The sequence below is a fragment of the Saccopteryx bilineata genome, chromosome 3 (assembly GCF_036850765.1).
Source record: "Saccopteryx bilineata isolate mSacBil1 chromosome 3, mSacBil1_pri_phased_curated, whole genome shotgun sequence".
NCBI classification, from domain to species: Eukaryota; Metazoa; Chordata; class Mammalia; order Chiroptera; family Emballonuridae; genus Saccopteryx; species Saccopteryx bilineata.
This window is the reverse complement of record NC_089492.1, coordinates 304,693,587-304,706,079: the sequence shown is the minus strand read 5'-3', so window position 1 is coordinate 304,706,079 and position 12,493 is coordinate 304,693,587. Positions and strand designations below refer to the sequence as shown.

Here is a 12,493-nt window from a genome sequence, read left to right as displayed (position 1 = left end):
TAATGTCAGCTTCTCACGTTAGGCTTTGGCAGCCCCTGGGGGTCACTTTCTCCCTTGCACCTCACGGAGTTCATTATATGTGGCCCTTCGAGAAGCTTTCAACCTAGCTCAGGAAAGCCTTGTTCTGTTTGGTTCGTTTTGAGCAATATAAACTTAGCTCGAGATTCCCGAAGGACTCTGCAGATGAACACTAATAAAGTCACGTGTTCTGCGTTGTGCTGCTCTGCTGATAGGCTGGGGCCTCCAGGAGTAGACTGCAGACGTGCTGTGTAGTTCCTCCAGGGCTTCTTGTGAGGTATAAACTTGTCTGCTTCAATTTCTCTCCTTTTTTGTGGGGGAGAAGGGGTGCAATACATAGAGAAACATCGAGCTGCTCTTTTATATGCCTGTCCAGGGAACGAACCGGCCATCTCCACGCTCTGGGATGACACTCCAACCAACAAAGCTATCTGGCCATGGCTTAATTTTTATTGGTTTTTAGGGACACGGAGATGGAGGGGAGGAGAAAGGGAAGAATTTTTTCTTCCACTCAGTCGTGTATTTTGTTTTTGCTTTCCCTCTGTGCCCCAACAAAGAGTTGATGCTTTTCATCTTCCTCCCTTTCCTTTTCTCTGTCCCTGTCTCTGTCAGTAAATAAATAAATAGCCTGACCAGGCAGTGGTGCAGTTGATAGAGCATCAGACTGGGACACAGAGGACTGAGGTTCGAAGCCCCAAGGTCACTGGCTTGAAGCTCAAGGTCGCTGGCTTGAACCTGGGATCACTTGCTCTGCTGTAGTGCTCCTGCCCCCCCCCCCACCGCCCTCGTCAAGGAACATACCAGAAGCAATCAATGAACAACTAAGGAGCCGAAACAAAGACTTGATGCTTCTCATCTCCCTTGCTGTGTGTCTGTCCCTATCTGTCTCTCTGTCTCTGTCACAAAATAAAATTTAATATTGGAAGAAATCACTTACATTTTAGGAATAATGGCCCTGGTCATTTGGATCAGTAAATAGTGTTAACTGGGAGTATGGACTTACTGGATTTGGTTCCCAGGCAGGGCACACACAAAAGAAGCAACCATATGCTTCTCTCCTTCCTTTCTCCCTTCTATCCCTCTTCTGTAGGCAGTGGCTTTATTGTCTCCATCATGGCTCCAGGTGCTGAGGACAGCTAGGTTGCTCTGTGCACCATCAGCCTCAGGTGCTAAAAATAGCTCAGTTGATTCCATCATGGGCTCAGGACATAGGATGCTCAGTGTATGGATGACTCCTCTGTGTGTGTCGGGGGGGAGGGTACCCTATCTCCTCTGCTCCTCTCACTTAAAAAAATTTAGGCCTGACCTGTGTTTGCACACTGTATAAAGCAGGGGTCCCCAAACTTTTACACAGGGGGCCAGTTCACTGTCCCTCAGACTGTTGGAGGGCCAGACTATAAAGAAAACTATGAACAAATCCCTATGCACACTGCACATATCTTATTTTAAAGTAAAACAAAACGGGAACAAATACAATATTTAAAAGAACAAGTACATTTAAATGAACAAACTGACCAGGATTTCAATAGGAACTATGGGCCTGCTTTTGGCTAATGATTTGGTCAATGTGCTCCTCTCACTGACCACCAATGAAAGAGGTGCCCCTTCCGTAACTGCAGCCGGGCAGGATAAATGGCCTCAGAGGGCCGTAGTTTGGGGACCCCTGATATAAAGCATTGACCTGATAATACTGAGGTAACCAGTTCAAAACCCAGGGCTTGCCAGGTCAAGTCACATGAGAATCTATTACTATGAGTTGATGCTTCAACTTTGCTTTTCTCTCTTCTCTCTAAAATAAATAAATAAAACCTTTTAGAAAATTTAGGAATGATGTGGGTAAGACAAACCAATACACTGGAAAAACCTATCACTACCATATTCTCTCATGTATAAGACGCACCTTTTTCCGAAAATTTGGGGGCCTAAAACTGGGTGCATGTAATACAGTGGCTGGAGATTTTTTTAACTTGCATTTCCCACTTTTTTCATTCTTGTTTTTGTGCTCACTGTTGAAAACACTGATCTGTTATCAGACATAGATCAGGACAAGCTAATGGATGGGAGTTTTGACAGTGATGAGGAGTTGCATGAATTTCACAATGAATAGAGTTGAGTAACTTTATGTAATACATTTTTTTCAAATTTCAGGCCCCACAAATAAGATACGTCTTACACGTGGGGAAATACGGTAATGTGAGAAGGTGGAAGAGAACCCGGCCCCTGTCCCTACCCCGGCTCCTCCCAATTCAGCTGTCAGCACAGACTCGCCTCCTGTCATTCCCCGCCAATTGCAGAAGCGCAGAGTCGGCGATTCCCTTTCCAGCAGCTTGAGGCAATGCGCAAGCGCAGCTGCTAAGAGGCCGTGAAGCGGGTATGGAATTTCGCGGAGGGCGGCAGACCGTCTTCCGGGTTTAAACCCGGTCGTCCCCGTCCCCATTCCTGCACGCGGTGAGCCTGAGGGTCGCTGCGGACGGAGTCCCGGTGAGAGGCCCCGAGCCTGCCCGCTTCGCTGCCGGGTGGGGGCTCCGCGTCGGTTTCCGGGGAAACTATGAGGCCGCCCCTCCCCCCGCCGTTGGGCATGGGACACCCCCCCCCCCCGCCGCGGGGTTTACTGCCTCGGTTCCGAGGGGGCAGCCCCCTGCCCCTCCTGCGCGTTTAAAGTCCCAGGAGGCCTGACCTGTGGTGGCGCAGTGGATAAAGTGTCGACCTGGGAACGCTGAGGTCGCCGGTTCAAAACCCTGGACTTGCCTGGCCAAGGCACATATGAGAGTTGATGCTTCCTGCTCCTCTCCCTTCTCCTCTCTCTCTCTCTCTCTCTCTCTGTCTCTCTATAAAAAAAACAACTGAATAAAGTTAAAAATAAAATATTTAAAAAAAAATAAAGTCCCAGGAGACGGAGGCGAGCGCTGGAGATGGACAGTGTGCGCCCCTCCCCCCGCCCCTCTCGGCCCGTGGAGCCCGGACTGCCCCCCCCCAGGCCTGGGGACCTGCGGACCCCCTCCTGAGACCCCACCCCGTTTAATAAGAGGCCCGGGTCCAGGACAGCGCACTCCGTGGGGCGGGGATCGGGGCGAGAACGCGGGGTCCCAGAAGAGCCCCCGGCCCCGCGCGGGGAGGCTGTGTGGGAGCAGCGACAGCGAAGGGGCCCCGGGGACGCGCAGAGCGGGGCTGGGAGGGGTCAGGGGACGGAGAGAGACACGGGAGGGGAGGAGAGGTCAGTGAGGGGCCATGAAGAGACGGCCACGTGGGGGTGCGGGGGGACGGGACCGCAACGGGGAGAGTGACAGTAACCGGGGAGAGGAGCGCGAGGGGAAGAAAGGGGAGACACCCCGAGGAGAGGGAGGGGCCCGGAGAGAAGGGCGCAGGGAGGGGGCTGGGGAGCAGTAGTGGGGGCGCAGGACGGGGCACTTCAGAAGGAGGGAGTGGCTCAGAGGAGGAGAGCTGGGGGGGCGAGTAGGGACAGAAAGGGGGTTTAGGGATGAGAGAGTCGAGGGAGAAACAGCTCTTAGTCGGCCTGCGGGGGGCAGGGGGACGACAAAGACAAACGGGCAGTGGGAGACATTGGCGTGGGGGGTGGAGAATGACGCGGACATGCGTGGAGATGGGAGCACTCAGAAAGATCAGGGAGAAAGAGCACGTTCAGGTGAAATAGGTTTCAGGAGTTTCAGGGAACAGGTGTAGGGACAGGAATAGAGAAAAGGGGAGAAAGAGCAGGGGAAGGGGGAGGGAAACACAGGAAAAGGACGACGGTGCAGAGAAGCAGGGAGACAGAAACAGATCCACAGACAGAAATACGTAGAAGCAGGAAGAAGGGGAACCCGGACCTGCTGAATGGTGAGCCATAGGATGTGCGTGGTTAAGTTGTGATACATGAGCTTGTGGCTTTATAATCTACTTAACAGTTGCTGAATTGTTTTAATTAAAAAGACTTGAATGAGAATTACCAATACCGTTTCTAAGGCTTGTGAATTTTATTATTTGCTTCCAGTTGCAGTCCATGTAAACTCTGAGGGGTGAGACGTGTCTGTGAGTCATGGGTCTCTTCTCATTTCCTGGAATGGCCAGAGGGAGGGGATCTTGGATCAGACATAGGACTGAGTATCAACATTTGACGTTTTCTGTCTTTTTAATTTTAAAATGAATGCATTGGAGTGACATTGATTAATAGAATTATGTAAATTTTAGCTTTCTCAAGGAACATTAAAAGCATTGAGTCTCTTTATTACTTTTATTTTTTATTTATTAATTTTAGAGAGAGAGGAAGGGAGAGACAGAAACATTTCTGTATGTGGCCTGTCCCAGGATCAAATCAGCAACCTTTTCAAATCAGGACTGTGCACCAAACAACTGATCTATCTGACCAGGCACAACATTGGGTGTTCTTTGTTCCTGTTGGTAGGATTTGCTTTTATCCTTAAATGTCTCACATTTAATTCTTTTCCTTTTTGGGGGGGGGGGGATGGGACAGATAGAGGCAGGCAGACAGGTAGGGAGAGAGATGAGAAACATCAGTTCTTCGTTGCAGCTCCTTGGTTGTTCACTGATTGCTTTCTCATGTGTGCCTTGGCCAGGGGACTACAGCAGAGCGCGTGACCCCTTGCTCAAGCCAGTGATTTCGGGCTTCAAGCCAGGGACCTTGGTCTTAAGTGAGTGACTATGGAGTTGTGTCTATGATTCCACCCTCAAGCCAGCGACCCTGCACTCAAACCGAAGACCTTGGGGTTTCGAACCTGCGTCCTCTCCGTTCCAGTCTGATGCTCTATCCACTACGCCATTGCCTGGTCAGGCTAACTCATTTTTTAAAAAAAACTTTTTGATATAAATTTAGTCTGTTGAATATCTGCTTTTCTGTAAACAGTCATTAACTTCTGAAATAAACATTGGTGAGATGTCGTAACCAGAGCTTTCCATTCTTCTCTATATATGAGGCAGTCTCAACTTTATAAAACTTGGACCATAGACGTCATGACATTAAAAAAGATTTTAGGTCCTGACCTGTGGTGGCGCAGTGGATGCTGAGGTCCCCTGTTTGAAAGTCCCCGGCTTGACTGGTCAAGGCGCATGTGAGAAGCTGATGCTTCCAGCTCCTCCCCCCTGCCCTTCTCTCGCTCCTACCTCTAAAATCAGTAAGTAAAGTCTTTAAAAAAGAAAAAATATTAAGAAAAAGTTATTAAAAAACAAACAAAAAATATTCCAACCCTGGCCAATTTGCTCAGTGGTTAGAGTATCAGCCCAGCGTGTAGAAGTGCCGGTTTTGTTCCCAGTCAGGGCATATCTGAGAAGCGACCATCTGCTTCTCTTCCCCTCCCTCTCCCTTTCCTCGCTCTCTCTTCCCTTCTCATAGCCAGTGATTAAGCGTCTACGGCCATACCATCCTGAACACACCAGATCATAGCCAGTGATTCAGTGACTCCATTAGGTCCAGGTTAGTTCAAGCGTTGGCCTCAGGCGCTGAGGTGTGATACCTAGATTAGCCTGAATATCCACAGACCAGGGTTGTCATGTGGAGTACATGCAGGAGTCTGTCTCTTTATCTCACCACCTCTCACTTAAAAAAAAAAAAAAAAAGATTGCTAATTGTTTCATTTTAGATATCTTGCATCTATTTAAATTGTGAACCTTGTACCTTTTACTGTTTATGATATATTGAAACATCTATTGGTACTTAGTAAACAATATTAGGCTTTTAAGTGTGCACTTTCTAAGGCTATCAGTGTCAGTGATCTTACCTGGCAGCACCTACTACAGGTATTGTGAGTTCATCTAATGTTAACCAGCATTTTTTTAAAGATTTTATTTATTGAGTGGGACACTTGAATCTATGTTAACACAATAAATTAAAATTAGTAAAAAAATTTAAAATATATATTTTATTTATTGCCTGACTAGGTGGTGGCACGATGAATAGAGCGTCGCACTGGGACATGGAGAGCCCAGGTTTGAAACCTCGAGGTCGCCAACTTGAGCGCCGGTTCATCTGGTTTGAGCAAGGCTCACCAGCTTGAGCCCAAGGTTGCTGGCCACAAAGAATTGATGCTTCTCATCTATCTCCCTTCCTGTCTGTCTCTCCCTATCTGTACCTTTCTCTGTCTCTCTGTCACACACACAAAAAAAAGTTTATTTTTTTATTTTTTATTTTTTCTATTTTTATGAAGTATGATGAGGGGGGCAGACAGACAGACTCCTGCATGCTCTGGACTAGGATCCACCTGGTATGCCCACCAGGAGGCAATGCTCTGCCCATCTGGAGCGTTGCTCCGCTGCAATTGAGCCCTTTTAGTGCCTGAGGCAGAGGTGATGGAGCCATCCTCAGCTCCTGGGCCAACTCCGCTCCAGTGGAGCCTTGGCTGAAGGAAGGGAAGAGAGAGATAGAGAGAAAGGAGAGAGAGAAGGGTGGAGAAGCAGATGGGCACTTCTCCTGTGTGCCCTGACCAGGAATCAAACCCGGGACTTCCACACATGGGGCTGACACTACCGCTGAGCCAACCAGCCAGGGCCTTATATGTTGATATTTTAGAGAGAGGGGAGAGAGAGAGAGAGAGAGAGAGAGAGAGAGAGAGAGAAAGGGAGAGAGGAAGGAGGGAGAAGCGGGAAGCAACTTGTAGTTGCTTCTCATATGTGCCTTGAAGCCGCAACCTCAGCATTCCAGTGCAATGCTCTATCCACGGTGCTGCCATAGGCGAGGCAGCTTTTTCTTTTGTTTTTTGTGATTTAGTGATTGTGAGCCTCCAAGGAGCTGTTCTCCTTAAGTCCCTCTTGTCCATTCTGTGAAAATATTGAAGGACAGCCGGAACCGACCTGAAACTTGGTTCTTACAGAGTCTGTCTATTCATTATCTTATTTGATGTGCATATTTTCACAGCTAATATTTTTTCCATGTTTTCAGAGTCGAAACCTGTGTTCATCATTTTATGTTTTAAAAATAATTCTCTTTGATTTTCTAAAAAAGAAGAATTCTTCTTAGGAAGCAGGTCCTTCTAGAAGTTTTAGCTCCAAGCCCTCACAATATCCAGAAGTGTGAAGAGTGCTATGTCTGATCCCCGTCAGACAGTGCCGCTGAAAACAGCTCTGAGGGAGCAGTGCAGGCCCCACGGGGACCTAGATAAAGGTGCCGTATCCTGGGCCCCACTGCAGACCTGCAGAACCACAGCTCAGAGTGGAGCCCTCATCCCCAAGGGACCTGCATGCTTATTAAAGCCGAACCGTTCTCCACAAGGTTTCTATTACATTACTTAGTGAGTTTTAAGAAGAAACATAACCTCTGCCCTTCCCCATAGATAACTAACTGCTCTGGGCAGAGCTGCATTTTTTTAAATGAGGTGTTCCATGTGATTATAAGGTGAGCCCTGGGAATTAGCAGGAAGGTTCCTGGATATGTTTGTTTTCCTTTGTTTCTTTCTTCTTTCATTTTTTTTTAAAGATTTTATTTATTCATTATAGAGAGGGGAGAGAGAGAGAGAAAGGGGAGGAGCAAGAAGCATCAACTCCCATATGTGCCTTGACCAGGCAAGCCCAGGGTTTTGAACCGGCAACCTCAGCATTTCCAGGTTGATGCTTTATCCACTGCGCCATCACAGGTTAGGCCTCTTCTTTCATTTTTTCTTTTATTGATTTGAGAGAGAGGGGGGAAGAACTTGGTTCCATTTAGTCGTGTACTCATTGATTGATTGACCTACGGTGCACCAGCATGGTGCGTTATCCATGTAACCAACGGCCAGGTCTGTGAAAGAAATTTTATTGAGAAGTCACAGAGGTAGAACAGGTGAACTGATGGAATAAGTTCAGAGACAAAAGAGGGGCCCTAGGATCTTAGGACAGAGAAAAGCAAAGGTAGGTGGGGAGGCGCAGACATGCCCCAGAGAGGAGAGCGCCTGGGAGTGGGGAGCAGGGACGGTCAGGGGAGGTGACAGGGTGTTGTGTTGGGTTTGGGTGTTCAGGAGAGCAGCCCCGTTCTCATTGCTGTGGGAATGTGTGGACGTCTAAGGGAGGACAGACAGGTGAAGACAGGAAAATAATACAGTGTGGTCTCCCTGTAGGAGCTCATTTATCCTGTCTGTCCAGTGAGGAAGGACAGGAGAGTGATCTTTTTTGCCACAGGAGAAAGCTCGAATCCAGAGAGGCTCGTCCCTCTTTGATTCTTGTCATGTTTGATGGAAAGAATTCAGGCAAGGGGCAGGAGCAGCATTCAAGCAAAGCAAGCGGTTTATTAAGCACAGCTATGCACTTGGCAGAAGGCACAAGAGAGCAAACTCAGCTAGCCTGAGTGCCACTACTTTTTAGAGGTTTAGACATTTTATGTTTTTCAGCTGTAAATTTCAAGGCCATGTGAACATCTGGTGATTTTCTTTGGCAGACCTTAAACTGCTGACTCCCTCCTTTAGTGGGTGAATTAAGCCCCCTTTTTTCACACACCCCTTTTTCTGCCCTAATCACTGTCTATCCTACCTAACATTTTTAGTGTTTCCAGGTCCTTCTGTCTGAGTGTGGTGGAAGTGGATAGAGGGGCTGTGTGGACACCTGTGGAGGCACAGTCTCCAAATGCAGACTTGACTCCTCAACATACTGTCTCCTGAGAGAACAAGCAGGAGCAGGACCAGGACAGAATGGCTGCTTCTCAGGTAAGCGATGTGTCCTGGGCAGAGGCTGTGTTTGCTTTTCCTCCTAACTTCAATGGGTTTAGGACCTGCAACCTGTAATTCTCTACTTTTGATGTTCTTGCCAATGGAGGTTGCTCCCATTTCCTTATTTTTTTCTTTTTCTTATGATTGTCCGGATCAGCAGCTTGTATTCTTCCCTCCTTTGTCCCAGAGCCTTCTGTGCATTCTCTCCATCCAGGCTCCCTGAGGGCGTGAACAATTCCAACCATGAATTAATGCCCTTCAACCTCTGTGACAGATCAACCTGGGAGGGCACCGTGTCCACCATCCCTGTGGGGATGGTCAGAGGCTCGGGCATCAGTGAAGAAGGGACTGTAGGCTCTAGGTTCGTGTGGCTGCAGCGTCAGGTCTGGGGGTCAGGATTAAGGAAATGCACCTTCTCCGGGTCAGAATAGCTGAGGAATTTCTGACAGGAAGTAGCGGCTGGAAGAGACGTGCTCACTAGATGCTGAGAAAGACTTGCTGTTAGGAACTATGGAGAACCAAACGTGGACGGTACATGTGAATTGACATTCTCAGGGATATAATTATTTTTGTGTCATTTTCAAATAATGATTACTTATTTATATATTTTTCCAGTAAAGTCACAACAGTGAATATGTGTTTATCCATGTGCCTCACATACCTGACACTCAGATGGCTGAGGAGCCCAATTCACTGCAGAGTTAATAGTTCCCCTCCGTGAGTAACAAGGGTCTAGTAGGGATCTGTGAGGGATGTGCAAAACCATCTCGTGCCATCTGGAAACTCCCCTCTTCTCCTTAGTTTCTGTTGTTTTGAAAAAGAACGCTAGCCTGAGCAAGAGGTGGCGCAGTGGACAGAGCATCGGACTGGCACACAGAGGACCCAGGTTCAAAACCCCGAGGTCGACAGCTTGACTGTGGGCTCATCTGGTTTGAGCCCAAGGTCGCTGGCTTGAGCAAGGGGTCACTCGATCTGCTGTAGCCCCCCCAGTCAAGGTACATATGAGAAAGCAATCAGTGAATAACTAAGGTGCCACAGCAAAGAATTGATGCTTCTCATCTCTCTCCTTTTCTTTCTGTCTGTCCCTATCTGTCCCTCTCTCTCTGTCTCTGTTACAAAAAAAGAAAAAGAAGGCTCTACTTTTATTTCCTGAAGATCATTGGCTTTTGATGTGGAAGCTTTAACCAGTCAGGCCTTACATAAATTTTATGATACTCCACAGTCATGCCGCAGATAAACTCTGCATGGTCACTTTTGGATTTTCCAAGAAAGTTTAGAAATCATATTGTTAATATAAAATATATGTTTAATTCAGTTAAATTTCAAAGATGCAGCTCCCCACTAATGATACACAAAAATTTTCAAAGAAATAGAAGAGTGATAAACAGTAGCTCTAATTTTTAAAAAATTGTCATTGGTGTTTCTCTTCGTACTGTGTTTATAAAACACAAAGGATGTCACCCACACAAAGATTCATGAGATTTACAGAACTGCAAAATAGTCTTTGATTTCATTGACATGATAATTCTATTTTCTGTCACTTTTCAACAGTATCTGGTTCTTGTATGTATGTCTGTGTGTGTATAAAATGTTGTAGTTATTTGAGCTATTTTTTCTTACTTGCTTAAGATGTTTTTGTTTTTCTTTGTTGTCCTGTATGTCTTTCAAAAAGTTGTAGATCAAGTTTGGAGTAAAACTTAAAGTTTATACTGTATGTTTCACAAGATATTCTCATAACAGAAAGAATTTTGCTCTAAGATTATTTATAGTAAATTCTCTCTTTTTTTTTTAGAGAGAGTGGGAGGGACAGACAGGAGTGTAAAGAGATAAGTACCAACTCATAGTTGTGGCACCTTAGTTGTTGCTGGCTTGAAGCCATTGTAGGATTCAGCTGATTTGCACCAGTTTGGCAGAATCAATATTTAATTTTTTGTTGAGTTCGGCAAAAACGGTTGTTAAAATGGCACTTGTAATTAGGGTTCTCTGTAAGGTGGGTGCCTGGGCAGCCGCCCAATGTGGAAATCAGAAATTCATATTCCTTACTATTTATTTATTTATTTTATTGTATTGTATTTTTCTGAAGTGAGAAGCAGGGAGGCAGTCAGACAGACTCCCGCATGCACCTGACCAGGATCCACCTGGCATGCCCACTAGGGGGCGATTCTCTGCCTTTCTGGGGCATTGCTCCATTGCAGCTGGAGCCATTTTAGCATCTGAGGTGAAGCCATGGTGCTATCCTCAGCGCCCAGGCCAACTTTGCTCCAATAGAGCCTTGGCTACAGGAGGGGATAAGAAGGGTAGAAAGAAGGCAAAGGGAGAAGGGTGGAGAAGCAGATGGTCGCTTTTCTTGTGTGCCCTGGCCAGGAATTGAACCCAGGACATCCACAGGCCTGGCCGATGCTCTACCACTGAGCCAGCTGTCCTGGGCCTCGTTGTTCATTGATTGCTTTCTTATATGTGCCTTGGCAGGAAGGCTGCAACAGAGTGCATGACCCCTTGCTCAAACCAGCGACCTTGGGCTCAAGCCAGTGACCTTGGGCTTCAAGCCAGTGACCATGGGTTATGTCTATGATCTCACACTTAAGCTGATGAGCCTGTGCTCAAGCCGGTGACCTTGGGGTTTCGAACCTGGGTCCTCTGTGTCCCAGTTTACACTCTATCTACTGTGTCACTGCCTGGTCAGGCTAAATTACCTTTCGATATTTTTTTTATTCTTAAAATGATCATTAGGGCAGAAAACTGGTTGCTAACCTATTTGAATCCCTTCACTGCTTGAAGCCGAAGATCACTGTCTTTTTTTTTTTTTTTTTTTTTTCATTTTAGAAAGGAGAGAGAGAGAGAAGGTGGGGAGGAGCAGGAAGCATCAACTCCCATATGTACCTTGACCAGGCAAGCCCAGGGTTTCGAACCGGCGACCTCAGCATTTCCAGGTCGACACTTTATCCACTGCGCCATCACAGGTCAGGCCAAGATCACTGTCTTGAGCAAGGTGTCACTGGCTCGTCTGGAGACCCACCTCCCCCGCTCTTGTCAAGGCACTTATAAGAAAATAATCAATGAACAGCTACAGTTCTTCAACTACGAGTTGATGCTTCTCATTTCTCCCTTTCTATCTGGAGCATGTTCTTTTTCTCTGTATATCTCTCCCTCTCCCTCCCTCTCTCTCACTAAATACATTAAAAAATAAAAATTACAGAAAAGAAATATACACAATTGATCCTGAATAATAAAATTAGAACACTCAAACATCCATAAGCCTGCACCCAGGCCTTAATTTTAATTTTTTAATTTTATTTATTCATTTTAGAGAGGAGAGGGAGAGAGAGATAGATAGAGAGAGAGAGAGAGAGAGGAGAGGAGAGACAGAGAGAGAGAAGTGGGGGAGGAGCTGGAAGCATCAACTTCCATATGTGCCTTGACTAGGCAAGGCCAGGGTTTCGAACTGGCAACCTCAGCATTTCCAGGTCGACACTTTTATCCACTGCGCCACCACAGGTCAGGCGAGGCCTTAATTTTAAAGGTTGTTTTCCTAAAAAGTAAAGTGTGGGCCCTGGCTGGTTGGCTCAGTGGTAGAGTGCAGGCCTGGCTTGTGGAAGTCCTGGTTTTGATTCCTGTCTAGGCTCACAGCAGAAGCACCCATCCACTTCTCCACCCCTCCCCCTCTCACTTCTGTCATGTGCTCTCTCTCTCTCTCTCTCTCTTCTCCCCTCCTGCAGCCAAGGCTCGATTAGTGTGAGTTGGCCCCGGGTGCTGATGATGGCTCTTGTGGCCTCCGCCTCAGGTGCTAGAATGTTTCCAGTTGCAACAGAGCAACAGCCCAGATGGGCAGAGCATCACCCCCTAGTGGGCATGCC

At 47.0% G+C, this 12,493-nt stretch overlaps 1 protein-coding gene across 1 annotated transcript in view; it reads left to right on the top strand.

The window, feature by feature from the left end:
- The window catches only part of LOC136332024 (zinc finger protein 91-like), a 44,364-nt gene that overhangs the window by 15,951 nt on the left and 15,920 nt on the right, over positions 1 to 12,493 (top strand). Inside the window, 2 exon segments of the mRNA XM_066271243.1 lie at positions 2,167 to 2,499; positions 8,486 to 8,636. Coding sequence (XP_066127340.1) covers positions 8,622 to 8,636 — 15 coding nt within the window. The 5' untranslated portion in view covers positions 2,167 to 2,499; positions 8,486 to 8,621.